Below are 17650 nucleotides of genomic sequence, written 5' to 3'. Positions count from 1 at the left end.
CACCTTTGCTTTCCACTGTAGGAGCATGCTTAGTCTTTATTATTATTATTATTATTATTATTATTATTATTATTATTATTATTATTTTATGTGCATTGATGTTTTGCCATGGGTGTTGGGTCCCCTGGAACTGGAGTTACAGACAGCTGTGAGCTGCCATGTGGATGCTGTGGGAATTGAATCCTGGTCCTCTGGAAGAGCAGTCAAGTGCTCTTAACCTCTAAGCCATCTCCCCAGCCCCTGAGCATGCTTAGTCTTAAGTCTAGTTTTGAGTCTAGAGACAACTGTTGGTGGTCCCTGAGGGACATCAGTATTGCCTTGCCTGGCATGTCCTTCAGATAAGGTCACTGCTGCTTCAGCAGACAATGAAGGATTAACTAACTCCTCCAGGCAAAGATGAAGAGGGCAATACTTCTGGGGTTGGTGATGTATCCTTTGCTAAGGGTGGGGAGACTATTTCCTCATGTGAGATAACCCTTTGAGAATCTAAGGGTTCGAAGTTCTCAGCCTTGGGGTCCTTTCACACATCTTTACCTCAAGTTACAGGATCCTATTGCTTGTCGGTGTCCTTAGACACTGATCCTCCCCGGGGCTGGGACTGGAATGAACTATTGTAGGTCAGCCAGCTTACAGTGAGGGCTTGGCTTGGATTTTCTGCAACTTGAGCTCTGTGGCTTCTGGAGAGAAGACTCTACCAGGGCACATTTAGAAACCTAGACTGTGTGTGTGAACCTGGAGCTGGCTGATGTTTTTCATTGAGCTCATGCTTTCCCATTGCCAGTTTATCCAGAGCTTCCAGGAGAAACCAGCCAGCATTGTTATTTTCCTTACCTATCCATAAGGTGTCTAAAGTAAATTCCTGTTCTCATCAAATGTTTCTAGCCATGGGCTTTCAGTGTTCTTCATGCTACCAGGGAAGGTTCCAGTAACTGTAGGTGTCAGTGAATTGCAAAGCCTATTCCAGATACTTCAAAAATGCATCCATATGTCAGGCGGTGCTGGTGCACACCTTTAATCCCAGCATTCCAGAGGCAGAGGCAGGTGGATCCCTGAGTTTGAGGCTAGTCTGATCTACAAAGCTAGTTCCAGGACAGCCAGAGCTACACAAACCCTGTCTCAAAAAAACAAACAAAAATATAACAAAACAACAACAGCAAAAACCCAAACCAAAAATTCATCCTTATAATTCTGTTTCTCTAGAACCACACCTGGTACAACAATCTGTATTAGTTAGGTTTCTTAGAGGTACAGCACCAAAGAAGTGTGTGTGTACACATGTGTGGACTTATTAGACTACCTTACAGGCTGTGGCTCCACTAGTCCAACAATGGTTGTCACCTGACAGAAAGTTCTCAGCTAGTCTTCAGTCTATGTTGGAATCCCAAAGAAGTAGGTTCTAGTAGCAGTGAGGGATGCCTCACTAGTGAAAGTAAGGGCAACAGCAAAAAGCAAACCTTCCTTCTTCCATGTCCTTTTAGGTGTGCTATCACCAGAAGATTCTGTGCAGATTTGGGGTGGATCTTCCCACCTCAAGTGATCCAATCAAGGAAAATCCCTCACAGGAGTACCCAGCTGCTTGGGTTTTAGTTGATTCCAGATAGAGTCAAGTTGATAACCAGTATCAGCCATCACACTGGTCTAGAACTCAGCATGTAGCCCTGGCATTGACCTCTGTGTCTACTTGTGTTATATCTTCAATGTGGGGATTTACAGGCATGTGCCACCTTGCCTTGCTCAGAATTGGGTACCTTGCTGTGGATTTATTTTCATTTATTATGTTGAGCTCTGTGTGGAAATTTTGTCTTTTCTGATCTGGAAAATTGTTTGAATGATTAAAGTGATTAATAGTCTGTCCTTCATGTTCGATTGCTTGTGCTCATTCTCTCTCTCTCTCTCTCTCTCTCTCTCTCTCTCTGTGTGTGTGTGTGTGTGTGTGTGTGTCTGTCTGTCTGTCTGTCTGTCTGTCTGTCTGTAGGTGGAAGTTTCTATGTCCCTCCAACAACTCCCAAATACCCAGCAGCTGCTTCCCAAATAATTGACTTGGAGGCTTAATATTACTTATAAATGCTCTGCCAGTAGCTCAGGCTTATTACTAATTAGCTCTTACACTTAAATTAACCAATAATTCTTATCTATGTTTAGTCACTTGGCTTGGTACCTTTTCTCAGTACAGCATTCTCATCTTGCTTCCTCTTCATCTGGCTGGCGACTCCTGACTCCACCCTTCTCCTTCCCAGCATTCTCAGTTTGGCTTTCCTGCCTTACTTCCTGCCCAGCTACTGGCCAATCAGTGTTTTATTAAACCAATTTAAATGGCAAGTCTTTACAGTGTACAAGAAGATTATTCCACCACATCTGTCTATCTGTCCCCCTCACCCCCTCATGTAGAACAGGCTGGTCTTGAACTCTCTATGTAGTTGAGGATGACCTTGAAGTTCTGATTCTCCTGCTGTTGCTTCTCAAGTGCTATGATTACGGGTGTGCATCACCGCATTCTGATTTTTAAAAAGTGGGTAGTTCAGGAGTGTTAAGCACATTCATTTTGTTGTGCAACAGATCTCCAGAACTCTTTGGATGCTGAAACTCCATGCACATTAAACAGCAGTGCCTCATTTCTGTCTCCCTGCCATCCCTGTGCAACCACCATTCTGTTCCTTTAACTCGCCTCATGTAAATGGAATTCTAAACAGTGATTGTTTTATCCAGTGATTATTCCATTTAGCAGAATGTTCTTAAAATGCATTCATGACAAGGTTTTCTCGCTTTCAAAGGCTCACCAGCATTACATTCTATTTTGTCTTTCCATTCATTTTGGGGATGGACATTTGAGTTGCTACTACCGCTTGGCTGAGTAGTGCTGCTATGAACATATATGTGCAGATGTCCATTTGAAAATCCCCCTTTTTCAATATTCTTAGAATTGAGGTTGTTGAGCCGGGCGGTGGTGGTGCACGCCTTTGATCCCAGCACTAGGGAGGCAGAGGCAGGCGGATCTCTGAGTTTGAGGACAGCCTGGTCTACAAAGTGAGGCTACACACCTGTAATTCCAGCTCTCGTGAGGCTGAGGAAGAAGGATTGCTGTGTATTTGACACCAGTCTGAGCTACAGTGTGTGTGAGGGGTGTGTGTGTGTGTGTGTGTGTGTGTGTGTGTGTGTGTGTGTGTGTAAAAAGAAAACATCTCACTAACACATGTAGAAAGTTCTCTCAGAATTACTAGAGTAGGTTACCCTCTGCCCTAGGAAGTATTCCTCAAATGCTTAGGTAGGATTTATGTTGTGACAAATACCACTGCATGTATTGGGAATTAGAACCAAACAAAAATCAAGTTCTTTTATTTGGTCATCAGTGAAAAGAGCAAGCTTAAATTTAAATTTTCTATTTCTCTCCGTTCATCCCTCTGTCTGTAGTTTGGTTACTGGTCTGTCTGTTGTGTGTGTCTTTGTCTGCCTGAACAGTTTTCTGCTGTGGACTATCCCTAACAGAGGGCTTTGCTCTCTATTTATTGACTAACACAGAAGATAAAGCATGGGGAAGGGATAAGGGGTACTTTATAGAAATCTTTAATAGAATTTTACATGGGATGAAACTTTCCTGGCTCCAGCTAACTCCAGAGCACTCAGAAAAACAAATGTACTGTAAACAAATGTTATTAAGCTATATTCATATGCTGTTTCCAATACTTATGGCTGATATTTATTTTATAAGGTTGCTTCCAACCTATTGGCTGCTTTCAGCAAATGATTAACACACACACACACACACACACACACACACACACACACACACACACCCGCAACACACTCCTCTGAATTTAGAGACTGGAAGAGAATATAACTTAATGCATTAGCTTAGGTTATAAATGGGAAATCAAGGCGTATTAAGGTTGGTTGTTGTGTGTGTTCTCTTAAAGTTGGGTTAAACCCAAACAGTCTGAGCACACAGTAGGATAGTAGGCTTTGTCTTTCGTGAGCTCAAGTTGTATTATTAAGTTGGCTGTGACATCCAGCAAATGCTTTGTCCCTTTGAACGCAAGAGATATTTTCATAAAATTGTTATCACTTCAAAAGATTGTTAAGTTCTGTCTTTTTTTTTTTTTTTTTTTTTTGAGACAGGGTTTCTCTGTTTAAGCCCTGGCTGCCCTGGAACTCGCTCTGTAGCCCAGGCTGGCCTTGAACTTAGAGATCCTCCGGCCTCTGCCTCCTAGGTGCTGGAGTTAAAGTGTGCCACCTCTGCCCAGCAGTGTTGTCATCCTTTGCTGTTATCTGATCGTGTGATTGTCTGTGGAGCTGTGGGTTTGGATGACTCTGAAGTGAACATTGGCAGGGTGTGGCAGGCTTTCTTTTGGGCCACCACCCAGCTCCCAAATAAAGACACGGAAACTTATTATTAGTTCTGAATGCTTGGCCTTATCTTACGCTTTTCTCACTAGCTCTTATAACTTAACCTGTTTCTTTTCATCTACAGTTTGCCGTGGGGTTTACCTTTCTTTCACTGTTTCTTTGGTGTCTGGCCGGCCGGCCTCAGGTGCCTTCTCCCTTCTCCTTCATTCTCTCTTCTCTCTCCTCCAGCCTAGAGTTCTCTCTGCCCGCCAGCCCCACCTATTCCTCTCCTGCCTAGCTATTGGCTGATCAGCTTTTTATTAGCCCAGTCAGGTGCCTTAGGTAGGCAAGGTGAAACAGCAACACTTCTTTACATAGTTGAACAAATGCAACATAAACAAAACTCAGCATAAACAAACGCAACAACACACCTTTACATAGTTACAGTAATGTTCCACAATGGCAGGGCATAGAGCCAGGAGTTGATGCAGTCTCTGGACTTCAATCTTGAACTATTTTCTTTTCTGAGACTTTGGGCAACCAGGTATGATGACACACATCTGTATTCTCAGAACTCAAGTCTGAGCCAAGAGAACCATGAGTTAAAGACCAGTCTAGTGTACATGGTGAACTCCAAACAGGCCTGAGTGAGAAACTGACTTAGGAAAAAAAGAAACAAAACTATGGGAGGTGATTTGTAGCTTAGTGTTACAACATCTGTGTTCTCCTTTATTCCAGTCCTTCCTCATCCTGGTGTGTGTGTGTGTGTGTGTGTGTGTGTGTGTGTGTGTGTGTGTGTGTGTGTGTGTGGAGAGAGAGAGAGAAAGAGAAAGAAAGAGAGAAAATGAACATGCTTATTTTAGCTCCATACTTAAGTTCATTGCCTTAGGTCAAAATAGCCTTTATTTAAGTCCAGCAGATGTGTTTCCTAAATGAATTTCGGCCACACCTATTCATGTTCCCTGACTTCATCTGAGAGTCTTTCTCACTCAGCCTGCCCAGGGAGATCTGCCTTTGGCTTCTCCAGTCACTGATTACTGCTGCTCCTGTTCTGAGTACACACTGCACACTCTCCGCCATACACTTTGTTGTATCATTGTTACCTTTAATAGATAGTGTGTACTCTCTCCTTCCTCTCTTCAATGTTTTCATGTGTTTAAATTGACTCTTGACAAGAGATTTCTCATCTGCCACTCTCCTTTAGTACTAGTTATTCTAGTAAATACACCTGTGTGGTGACAGTTCACTATGGCGATGATGATGATGGTGGTGGTGGTCTAGGTGAATACAAGGTTTCCTGACAATGCATCTGAATAAATTCTCTTTCTATGCCTTTGCTTTGTGATAGGCTGTGGATGATGTAAAGAAAGGTTACATCAAAGCCGAGGAGAAGTCTTACCAGTTACAGAAGCTGTATGAACAAAGGAAAATGGTCATGGTAAGTTATGTCTTCAAATCCTGTTTGTTTGTTTGTTTGTTTTTGTTTTGTTTTCCGAGACAGGGTTTCTCTGTGTAGCTTTGCGCCTTTCCTGGAACCCACTCTATAACCCAGGCTGGCCTCGAACTCACAGAGATCCACCTGGCTCTGCCTCCCGAGTGCTGGGATCAAAGGCGTGCACCACCACCACCCGGCCCGAATTCTTGTATAAAATGCCCTGATTACCTCTTAAACTTCTTGTCCTAGTCAATTTTGAAAGGTACTACAACCTGGTGAGAGGTTTACTTAATTAAGAGGGGGTACATACAGACTTTGATGTAGAATCCCATTGTGTTTCCTTACTTATTACATCAAAAACTTAGATTATTACACATAGGTACATAATTTTGTTAATAATAACTAAACAATATTCTTTTGCATGAAGATGTGATAAGACAAAGCTGGGAATAGTGATCCACTTCTGTAATCCTACCACTCTGGAAGTGGAGACAGGAAGAAAAGGTTGTCCTTAAATGTCTAGTGAGTTCAAGGCCAGCCTGGGTTACATGCGTCCTGTCTCAGAACAGCAGCAGAGTGATGTTTAAAACAACACTGGGGTTGGGGATTTAGCTCAGTGGTAGGGCCCTGGGTTCGATCCTCAGCTGGGGGGGGGGGGGGACGGACGGACGGAAAAAAACAAACAAACACAACACTGGTTGGAGAGTTGGCTCAGTGGTTAAGAACACTTGTTGATCTTGCAAAGCGCCTGAATTCGATTCCTAACACCTGCATGGCTACTCACAACTGTCTGTAATTCCAGTTGTAGGGGATCTTCTGACCTCTATGGGCACTAGGCACACACATGGTATTCTTATATACATGTAGGCAAAACATTCATACACATAAAATAAATAAATCTAAAAAACCTCCCTAACATTATAATTTAAATATTCTGTAAAAACCTAGTATTTAGATTTTTTTTTAAAGGACTTTTTAGTATTTATCAATTCCAGAGCATGTCTTAGCCCCAATTAGCCTGGAGCTTGGTATGTAGCCCAGATTGGCCTCAAACTGTCAGTACAGACCAGGCTACCCTTGAACTTCCTATTTCAGCTTCCCAGATGGTGAGACTACAAGAACAAGGCACCACATTCAGTTAAGTCTTTATATTAACACTTAGTTTAGTTGTGGTTAGCACAGCGATTACTTTTACAACTTATTTTTCTCCATTTGTTTAGACAGTTATGCTCAGTAGTGCTTTTTTTCAAATGTATGATTTCCTAGAATTGTATTTGATTTATCCACTACTGGCTTCGTGTGTGGCTTTTTAAATCTAAATTTGATTTTTAAAAAATGTATTTAAATTTATCTTATGTGCATTAGTGTGAAGGTGTCAGATCCCCTGGAAGGAATTACAGACAGCTGTGAGCTGCCATGTGGTTGCTGGGAATTGAACTCAGGTCCTCTGGAAGAGCAGCCAGTGCTCTTAACTGCTGAGCCATCTCTTTAGCCCCTAAATTTGAAATTATTTAAAATTCCCTCCTTTGGTTATACTGGCCACATTTTAAATGCTAAATGTAGTCCTGTGTGGCCAGTGACTGCCATGTTGGACAATATAGGTCTAGAACATTTTCAGCATCACAGGAAGTTCTGTTAGACAGTTCTGCCTAGCATGTTCTTTAAATGTTTTTAAATTAGTTTTTAATTTGTATCTGCCATAAATACAGTGGTGGACATTGTAAAAAAAAAATAGTAAAAATAAAACTGGTAAAGAATACTTATAAAATGTTCAGTCATTTACAAATTTGTAATTATAAATATTTACAATATAATATAATTTATAGCATAATGTAGTATATTATAAATTATAAATATAAATTTCTCTCTTGGCATATCACTGACAGCTGAAATTTTGCAGTGTTCCATGTGTATCACACAGCAGCAGATGCATTGCTAATGATCCTCATACACTACTTGAATTATTTTTTTACCTTCTGTGTACTTATTATCCATTTAAGTTAATTTATTGCTTTAATTGGGCCAGGTGTGGTGGTATAAAGCTATAATCTCAGACCTCAGGAAGCTAAAGCAAGAGGATCATTATTTAAGACCAGACTTGTCTGTCTAATGAGTTTGAGTTTGAAATCAGCCTGGACACATAGTGAGACCATGTCTTGACATCATTCATCACCTCATATACATACACAGAAAACCATTAAGTTAAAAGGTAAATAGCCTATAACCTACATCTAGAAAGGATATTTTATCACTTACATGATAAAAAAAAAAAATAATAATCTCTTTTCTGCCAGGCGGCGGTGTCGCATGCCTTTAATCCCAGCACTCGGGAGGCAGAGCAAGGTGGATCTCTGTCAGTTCAAGGCCAGCCTGGGCTACAGAGTGAGTTCCAGGGGCGGGGGGATCTCTTTTCCATAGAAAATCACCAGAAATCAGGGAACCATCTTACCAACACAAGCTAAAATAGAAAATAAAAAAATCTTTAAAGTATAATTAAATATTGGCAGAATTTTGGCTAAGGAAAGATCACTGTGAGTGAAGCTGTTCTTTAAGACAGTAGCCCTGGGACCAGGTGTGATGGCACATATGAGCAGATCACTGTGAGTGAGGCCAGCCTGCAGAGTGAGCTTCAGGCCAGCCAGGGCTACTTAGTGAGGTCTTGTGGGATGGAGAGATGGCCCCGTGGTTAACTGCACTGGCTGCTCTAGGAGAGGACCGAGGTTCAGTTCCCAGCACCCACATCAGCAGCTCACAATGTCTAAGAGCAGTTCCGAGGGATCTGATGCCTTCTGGCCTCCACAGCACCAGGTATATATGTGGTGTATAAACATACATGCAGACAAACATGCATATAATACAATAAAAGTAAAACATTTTAAAAAGCATACTTGAGCTGGGCAGTTGTGGCACATACCTTTAATTCCATTACTCGGGAGACATAGGCAGGTGGATCTCAGTGAGTTCAAGGCTATCCTGGTCTACAGAGCGAGTTCCAGGACAGCCAGAGGTGTTACACAGAGAAACTCTGTCTCAAAACAAAACAAAACAAAAAAGCATCCTTGAGATTGTGAAACCTGAAGAGCTTCAGAATCTCAGTTCAAGTTTGGGGAGACTTTTGGCCCCCCAGGTTCTTCTCAGGCCCTTATCTTCATTAGACCTGGTCTGTCCGTTGGCAGGTCAGCTGGGAGAACAGGACTCTTTAGACTGGATCGTTAGCCCATTCACCTGGTATACTGCTCTGTTAGGCACCACACCTCTCTCTTAGTAACTACTAAACATTTATTTATAAAATGTCCTTCACTATATCTTTCCTCTTCCACCCAAGTGGTTCACTTATCTAAGTCATATGTAATGATTCAAAATCATAGTTAACTATTTAAAATTGAGAATGGACAGAATAATTCTATGTGGCTGTCTTATGCCCAGGCTAGGGTTGTACTTGCTGTCTAGGTATATGCCACCATGCCTAGCTTTAAAATATTGTTTTTTAGATACATGTTGTAAATATGTTAGAAATAAAAATTTACCTTTCTAATTTTGAATCTATGTAAATTTTCAATGTTCTTTTCAAGTTTGCTACAAATTCAACAGTGTAGGGATTGTCTACTTAAACCTGAGAAATCGTGCCAACCTGAGAGTCTCCAAAGACCTTGGTCCCAGTAAGACTATATCTGGCTTCTCATCAAGGACATGAGTGCCTTAGTTTCCATTCAGATTATTTTTAGGCCAGTAAAAACTCTCTTGAAGGTCTTTTGCTTTCAATGTGACATCATTGACTCCAAGGACAGGAAGAGGAGATTCGGTCTGTGCTAGTCCTGTTCTAGACTAGTTATGAAGTGTTCGCCTCATTTTACAAAGTACACTCAGAGTGCAAGCCTTCCCCAATGTCTTGTTCTTTTCCTGCTTCTTGTGACCAAATACCGGACAGAAAGCAACTTAAGGGAGGAAGAATTTACCCTGGCTTACAGTTAGAGGGATACAGTCCGTCCTGGTGACAGGAGTCGGGAACAGCTGGTCAGGGCCTGCCTCTGGTCACCTACTTCTTCCAGTAAGGCTCCCCTCCTGAAGGTTCCACAGCCTTCCAGAAACAGTGCCAGCCAGCTAGGGACCAAGTGTTCAAACACATGAGCCTATCTGAGGCATTTCATGTTCAAACCACAGTGTCTAGGATCATGTGACTGACTAGTCAGAGTAGAGCTAGGATTTGCAGTGGGATTAGAACTCCAGTGCATGTTTCCCGGAATCAAGGGAAAGAGGGTGTCCTTTACTTCTAGGTGGCCTTTTTTTCCCAGTGGGAAGGCCCCAGGAATAATACTTTCTTAGTACCACAGAGCATTCAGGATACACAGAGATCCATATCTCTTCTGGTCGCTTTTTCTGATCTTTGTCTTTATCTACACTTGCTTTAAACAAAAAATTTTTTACAGAGGGCTTGGTATGGTGGTATAAACACGTGATTCCAGCACTCATGAGGCAGAGACAGAAGCACATGTTTAAGGGTAGCCTGGTGTACTTAACCTGTTCCAGGCCAGCTTACCAGGCTCCATCATAAGACCCTACCTCTCCCCCACAAAAAATCTGTACAGTCAAATGCCCTACTAGGAATATGGCAGATATGTTTGTCAGAACAGCAGATGTGTGTCCCAAAGAAGACAATTGTCAATGAATTTCTCTTATGCCGGCTGTTTTTTTGTTAAAGAACATGAGCAGAACTAATCTTCAAGTTCTGTGACACCCACCTGCATTACAGCTTTGTAAGTGCCATTGAGTAGAATAGCTGTGTATTGAGCCTACCAGTGTTTCTAATGATTATGTTAGGAGTATGGCTTGGATGGAATGTTGGAGGCCTGGGTTCAGGGCGCTTCTTTCCCCTTTACTATTTTATTGTAAGGTTTTTTGGGTTTTGGTCTCTCTCTCTCTCTCTCTCTCTCTCTCTGTCTCTGTCTCTGTCTCTCTCTCTCTCTCTCTCTCTCTGTGTGTGTGTGTGTGTGTGTGTGTGTGTGTGTGTGTGTGTGTGTGTGTGTTTGGTTTTTCAAGACAGGGTTTCTCTGTATAGCTTTGTGCCTGTCCTAGATCTCTCTCTATAGATCTGGCTGGCCTTGAACTCACAGAGATCCACCTAGCTCTGCCTCCCGAGTGCTGGGATTAAAGATGTGCACCATCACTGCCCAGCTTATTGTAAATTTTTTAACTTGCAGAGAATCTGAAAGGATGGTACAGAAGGTACAGAAGGCCCCATTTACCACCTGCTATGCTAGCTGGCAGTCTTTACCTTTCTAACCTGCATGCTTTGGTTGGCTCTGTCTTGTACTGGAGTTTTTGGTTTTTTTATTTGCTTGGTCTCTGTGGTGCCGCAGGTTGAACCCAGGGCTTCACACATGTTTGGCAAGTATTGTATCACTGAGTTAACACTACCAGTCCCTACCCTGGAAATTGTTTTTGTTTTTAATGTGTTGTGTGTGTTTTTGTCTGCTTGTCTATATGTGTACCACATGCATGTAGTGCCCAAAGCATCCAGAAGAGGGTGTCATCTTCTAGAGCTAGGGTTATAGATAGTTGTGAGCCCCAGTGTGGGTGCTGGGAACCAGACTTTGATCCTCTGCAGGCACAGCTAGTGTTCTTAAATGCTGAGCTATCTCTCCAGCCCTCTGCTCTGGAGTTTTTAAAAGTAATTTCCAGATCTGTCATTTCATAACCATACTTTTTGTACACCAAGTGGGTGTCCCTCACTCCTCTAGCTCTCAAGCGATTGAGAGGGGAAATGGTTGAGCCCTTTGGATAACGATAATGGAGCTTTGAAAAAGACTTTAACTGCTGGCTAGTGGTGGCAACACACCTTTAATCCCAACACTCCGGAGGCAGAGGCAGGCAGATCTTTGAGTTCGAGGCCAACCTGGTTCCAGCCAGGGCTACACAGATAAATTTTGTCTTGAACAAGAAAACAAAAGCAGATTTTTTAAAAATTATCATTTATTAACTATCTAATTAAGCATCAAATTCTGTGCTAAGTATTTTATATTTGATGCTAACAAATAATAATATGACTTAGGTGCTGTCATTATCTCCCACTTTATAGAGTAAGAAATTAAGCGTCCAGGATTGAGTAACTTGCCTAAAGGTCTATAGCTAGGAAATAATGCATTTGGACTCCAGCGCGAGGTAACCTGAGCCCAGCCCGGTGACCCGTCCGTCACCCCTCCGTGTGCTGCTGTCTGTCCCAGGCCTGGTGCTGGGTCTGTCTGAGAAGGTTCCGTGCACCTACCTTGTCATATTTACCTGTGTGTCGCAGCTGGAGCAGTAAACAGTGGTGGAGGAAGGACAATAGAAAGGGAAGAGACAGACAGACGGATGGAGCGGTGGGGGGGGGGGGGGCAACAGGCTTGAAGCCTTCTGGCTCTTCTGAACTCACTGGCCTCTGTCCTTGTTCGTTGTAATTTCCCATCTTCTAAGTTATTGTACTGAAGAAGTATAAAGTAGGTAGCGTGTGGCCCCTCCCCGACACCTAAGCCCCAACAGCAGGAGCGTCAGTCCCCAGTAGCAGAGCCACAGGTTGCCTAGTGTCTCTGTGCTTGTGTCGTTTCTTATAAGAGAGAAGAACTGTCTGGCTCTCAGTTTGGAATTCCTGCCCATAAGCTGAAGTCACCTAAGGTAGTGTGCCTCTGCCCATACCAACAGTGGCTGGTCTTCGTGACTTTCATTTGAGGGTGTGGAGGCTCAATCCTGTATGCTTGTTTCCCAGGCAGTCCTTGAAAGGACACTGGCTCAGGGACCATGAACCTTTACTTCCTCCTCATCTCCTCTCATCTCTTTTACAATCCATCCGTATGTCTTCTTCTTTCTTGCTCAACTTGGAGTGTGAATGAGTTCAAGACCAGCTGAAACAGTAGTGGGAACAAGGCTGAGCGACCTTCAGAGTCCACAGCCCTCTCTGGATTAATCTTGTGAGGGTCGGGTATTCACTTGTGTGGGTCCAGATGCTTTATGAGGAGTCACGTTGTCTTTGTTCCATCCATGCTGCTGTGGTGAAATACCCTGACAAGCAGCCTAAAGTTTATTTTAGTTTGCAGTTCCAGACTGTTCCACGTTTCACAGCACTTGCACACAATACATGCATGCATACCTATGTTCAGCTCACCTTTTTCTCTTCTGACAGTCTAATACCCAAAGCCAGGGAGTTATGACACCCATGTTTTGGCTGTTTCCCATATCAGTTTAATCAGATAACTCCCCACAGACATGCCCACAGGCAACCCAGTCTAGACAGTTCCTCATTGAACCTCCTTTCTCAGTTGACTTTAGAGTGTGTTGAGTTGACAGTTACACACACACACACACACACACACACACACACACACACACACGAGACTCAGGACAACTGCGCACTTAGGAATTAGCTGATGTGAAGAAAGGTAAGTGTAGGGATCTAGTTCTAATTGTTGTTTCTGACGAATAACCTCAAGATAGGTTCACCTCCTATCTGGGTTCTTTGAAATGACAATTGACTAATTGGGGCTTTTGTTTATTTTAGTTTTAACATGTTATGAGTGTGAGCTGTGTAGTCTTCGTTAAGATCAGTGCAACTTGATTAGCAAAGATAGATTAGATTCCCATCCCTTAAGTACAGTGGAAAAGAGGACCACACTGGCTGCCATGGCAACTAACTCCTTTCTAATGCTAGTGTCTGGACTACAGTGTCTTCTCCTGTCACTTCATTCCTGTATCATTTTTACGTGAAGAACTGGGTGTTAGAAGGATGAAGGTAAAAGCTGAGAATGGGATAAAGGCTTTGCCACAGAGGCCTGACCCGTGGCAGGGACAAATGTGAAGTCAGAAGCCAGGTCTGTGGGTAGTTAGGTGAAATACTCTTGTCCATCCGGCAACTGCACTGTGCTTCAATGTCTTTGTGACGTGGTTTTCACTTTTATTTTTTTAGTACCTCAACATGCTGAGGACTTGTGAGGGCTACAATGAAATCATCTTCCCACACTGTGCCTGTGACTCCAGGAGGAAGGGGCATGTTATCACAGCCATCAGCATCACACACTTCAAACTTCATGCCTGTACTGAAGAAGGACAGCTGGAGGTGAGAGATCACCTGGGCCCGGGCCTCTGTCTGTCATTGGGCACCTTGTTATTTCAGTGTTTTAGTTCCTGACAATCAGAGATTCCATAGTGATCCTTATTTCACTGGTTCCTTATACCAAATTACTCACTTTGATTATCGTGTGTATGCTGTGTGTGCGTACACGCCTGCATGACATGGTACATGTGTGGAGGTTATAGGACAACTTTGTGGAGTCATTTTCTTCTTCCACCTTTGTGTGGGTTCTGGGGCTCAAACTCAGGTCAGCTTGCCCAGTAAGCATTTACCCACTGAGTCACCTCACCAGTCTGTTTCTCTTATCATAACCTTTCCCTGAAACACTGAGCATTTCTCCATCCGAATCCCTTTGCCTCGGCCTAAACTGTAGACCTTACTCTGATGTTCTTGGCTGTCTAGAACCAGGTAATAGCATTTGAATGGGATGAGATGCAGCGATGGGACACAGATGAAGAAGGAATGGCCTTCTGTTTTGAATATGCACGAGGAGAGAAGAAGCCTCGATGGGTTAAAATCTTCACACCATATGTGAGTGGGAGATGGGAGGCATGGGGGAACTAGAGTGGACTTTTGAAGTCCCTAAAGGGAAAATAGCATGAATCTGGGGCTCCAGGAAGCAACGAAGTCACAATCCCAGAGAACTCTTTCTCTCCATTGTCTTGCCATAGTTGGTGTTTGTTGCTGTCGTTTGTTTGTTTGTTTACGACAAGCTCTCACTGTGTAGCCATGGTTGGCCTGGAACTTGCTAATTAATGTAGACCAGGCTGGCTTTGAACTCAAAGAGATCCACCTGTTTCTGCCTTCTGAGTGCTGCGATTAAAGATGCATGCCACCACACCCTTGGTTTCTCTGTAGTATTTCTATAGCCCCTGAATACATGCTTTTATTCCTTTGATGATAACCATAAAATCAAAAGGACCAGTTTGACTATTGTCCTGTTGGGATTGTGAAATTTGCATCCTGTACGTCATAGTCACCACCAGAAGGAGCTAGAGAACAATAGATTGTCAGGTCTGTCTGCGTCTATGGTTCACAGCAGGGTTTTTTTTTCTATCCTGGGTGGGTTTGGAAGGTGGGATGATAGAGCTAAAGTTCAAAGGCATGTTCTTGTGCCTGGTCTTGGGAAGTCAGTGAGTATTGCTACCTTTTTTTTCCAGTTCAATTACATGCATGAATGCTTTGAGAGGGTGTTCTGCGAGCTCAAGTGGAGAAAAGAGGTAATGCTAAAGAGTTCCTGATGCGTCTCTTCATCTTCTTGTTTAAAACCAAATACTGGGACCCTCACCTCCATTTCTGTCTTTCTAGGAATATTAGTTAGAGACTGATTGTCCCATGTGAGCCAGGACATTCTCCCAGCGAGGCTGGCCTCTGGATGGTGAATGGGCTCTGCAAAAAAGCCCGGCTTCTTCCCTTGTGTAGAGGGTGGACACTGGCTGCAGGCTTTCCCATCTCTCATGACTTCATGGACCCTCTTCTGCTTGTTTGTTTGATTTTGTTGTTGTTGTTTTAATCAAATAACCCTCCATGTTGTTGCTGACCCAAGAGAGCTCCTGCCCTGAGCTTAGTCATCTCACCGGATGAGTCACAGTAGGGCCTTTCTTCACTAACCGCCAGCATGTATAGGGCATTTGTTGTGACTGTTGTTTATAGGCATCAGTGCAGGAACAGAATTGAGAAGACTCTGTCGAAAGACTTAGCTACTTATTCTCAAAGAAAATCAGGAAATGAGTAGATCCAGTCAGTCACGTGGAAGTTGATGTTCTTACTATAGTTGAAAGAACACTGGGCTCTGGAAGTCATCTGGGATTTCTCCTGTTTCTTTTATCTGTGATTTGGGCAAAGCAACCTCCTTAGATCTGAATTGTCTCCTGTAACAGGAAGACTGAGCCAGGCCGTACTATTGAGAGTCCTCTGTGCTCCGAGGCTGTGGTTCTGAGGGGAGTTGGATCCAGTTGTCAGCCAGGCTTGCTGCTCCCGCTGTGTGCGCGGGCTGTCTCCAGACTGGAGACCACACTGCTCCTCAGTAATTCTTCTTTTCTTTTCCTTTCAGAACATTTTCCAGATGACGAGGTCACAGCAGAGGGATGTGGCCACCTAGCCTTGCCTCATCCTTCCCCTTCTCCTTGTCCTCATCCTCTTAGCCTTTTGTCTCCCATGCCAGACAGTAACCATTAACACAAACGAAGAAAAAAGTCATATATCCCAAAGTCCTAAGCTAAATGTTATTAATACTTCCCCATGAATTTCACGTCTCTGGAACTGAGCTGGTAGAGAAGAGCAGGTTGATAGTGCCAGAAGTCCACTGAGATCAGACAGAAATAAGCCCAACCAACTCGCCAAAGGTATCTTTGTCGTTTTTTCCGGGCCTCATACCAACAGACTCTCCTTGTACTATATTTTTAAAACTGGAACTATGAACTCCATCCATTTGCACTGTTCAAGCATATATATGTATGTATGTAAAAAATTATATATACACAAATTAGCTGCACGTATATACATATATATTTCTTTTTAAATTTCATATTGATGGCAGCACCTTTTTTAGCTTGTGTTTTTACACACCTTCACTGATTCATGATCTCTCTCTTGCTCTCTTTATTTTGAAACAAACTTTAAAAAGGAAAAAAAAATTACAGGGAAAATACCTCTCCTCATGAAGGACTCGAAAAGTTTACAACCTGCTTGGGTTTTCCCCCTTTTTTGTATCGAGTACAGTTTCTGGCTATTGGTTTGCCATAGAGTCTGAGGAGCAAGGAGTGTAGTGTCTTTATCTTCAAGAGGGTGCTGAGGAGGAGAAAGGCTGTTTCTCAAGAGCAGTGAGACTGCACGTCTGCAGGGAATCTAAAGACCCATGGTCTCAGTTCCAAGTCAGCTTCCTGGTCCGTCGCTCCCACTGTGACTCACTAGTCTGTTCTGCATCTCCTTCCTGTTTCTTTAGGGCCCAGAGCAGAGTTGAGGGTAGTCTGAGGAGCTTCCATAGGCAGCTCTTCTTCTGGGAGTGAAGCTTGACATCGAGGCACAAAGGTTAGACGTGTGGAGCGAAGGAAGGAGGCAGTGCCTCATATCTATAAGGGTTTTACCTCCTCTGTTCCTGTCCCATAACCACCTGTTTACATCCTCCAAGACTTCCCTAAACAGTTGTCTGGGGAACGGGTGGCTTGGGTAAACTGAGAGTCTGAGTCTCTGCCAACCAAACCATAGCCCTCCCCATGCCAGCTAAGGGCCCAGGAAGAAGTGGAAATACGCTTGATGTTGGTTGATTCCACTTTTTACTTCAAAGGGGACTGGAGAGAAATCCCAAAGAGTTCTTCAGCTGGGGCTGGGGCTGGGGCTGGGCCTCACTTGGTAGAGTGCTTGCCTAGTCTGCATAAAGCCCTAGGTTCCATTCCCAGCACCACATAAACCTGGGTGTGGCAGTGAACGCCTGTAATCTCAGCATTTAGGAAGGGAGAACAGCAAGGTCAGAAGTTCAAGCCCATCCTCTGCTAAAAAGTGAGCTCAAGGCTATCCTGGGTTCCACGAGACTCTGTCTCAGAAGTAGAAGAGGGCCTTATCTGCCCTTGCATTTAGACTTCCTAGGACCTAAGAAAGACATTTGGGGCACAGGCCAGGGCTGTCACTAGGGTAATATTCATAGACCTGGAGTTCCTGCCTCCCTGTTTTACCTTCCAAATAGAAGCCTCTAGAGGCTGGCATTCTTGGCTTTATGTAGCTGGAAGGCAGCCAGAATTGGGTGTAGTTGGCAGTGTTAGGTTTGGTTTAAAATCTCTTTCATACTGGTTTTGCAGATT

At 43.4% G+C, this 17650-nt stretch overlaps 1 protein-coding gene across 2 annotated transcripts in view; it reads left to right on the top strand.

Moving 5' to 3' along the window:
- Snx27 (sorting nexin 27) overlaps window positions 1-17187 on the top strand; it is an 80986-nt gene extending 63799 nt beyond the window's left edge. The window contains exons 8-12 of one of the 2 annotated variants that reach the window (XM_036190793.1): window positions 5669-5758; window positions 13689-13838; window positions 14256-14384; window positions 15014-15073; window positions 15907-17187. In XM_036190793.1, coding sequence (XP_036046686.1) covers window positions 5669-5758; window positions 13689-13838; window positions 14256-14384; window positions 15014-15073; window positions 15907-15954 — 477 coding nt within the window. In that variant the 3' untranslated portion in view covers window positions 15955-17187. Of the gene's footprint in view, window positions 1-5668; window positions 5759-13688; window positions 13839-14255; window positions 14385-15013; window positions 15074-15161 lie in introns of both variants that reach the window. The other variant, XM_036190794.1, reaches the window with a different exon arrangement.
- The last annotated feature ends 463 nt before the right edge of the window (window positions 17188-17650 follow it).

This window comes from Onychomys torridus, chromosome 6 (genome assembly GCF_903995425.1).
Source record: "Onychomys torridus chromosome 6, mOncTor1.1, whole genome shotgun sequence".
Taxonomy (NCBI): Eukaryota; Metazoa; Chordata; class Mammalia; order Rodentia; family Cricetidae; genus Onychomys; species Onychomys torridus.
The sequence above is the reverse complement of the archived record's forward strand: the minus strand, read 5'-3'. Positions and strand labels throughout refer to the sequence as shown.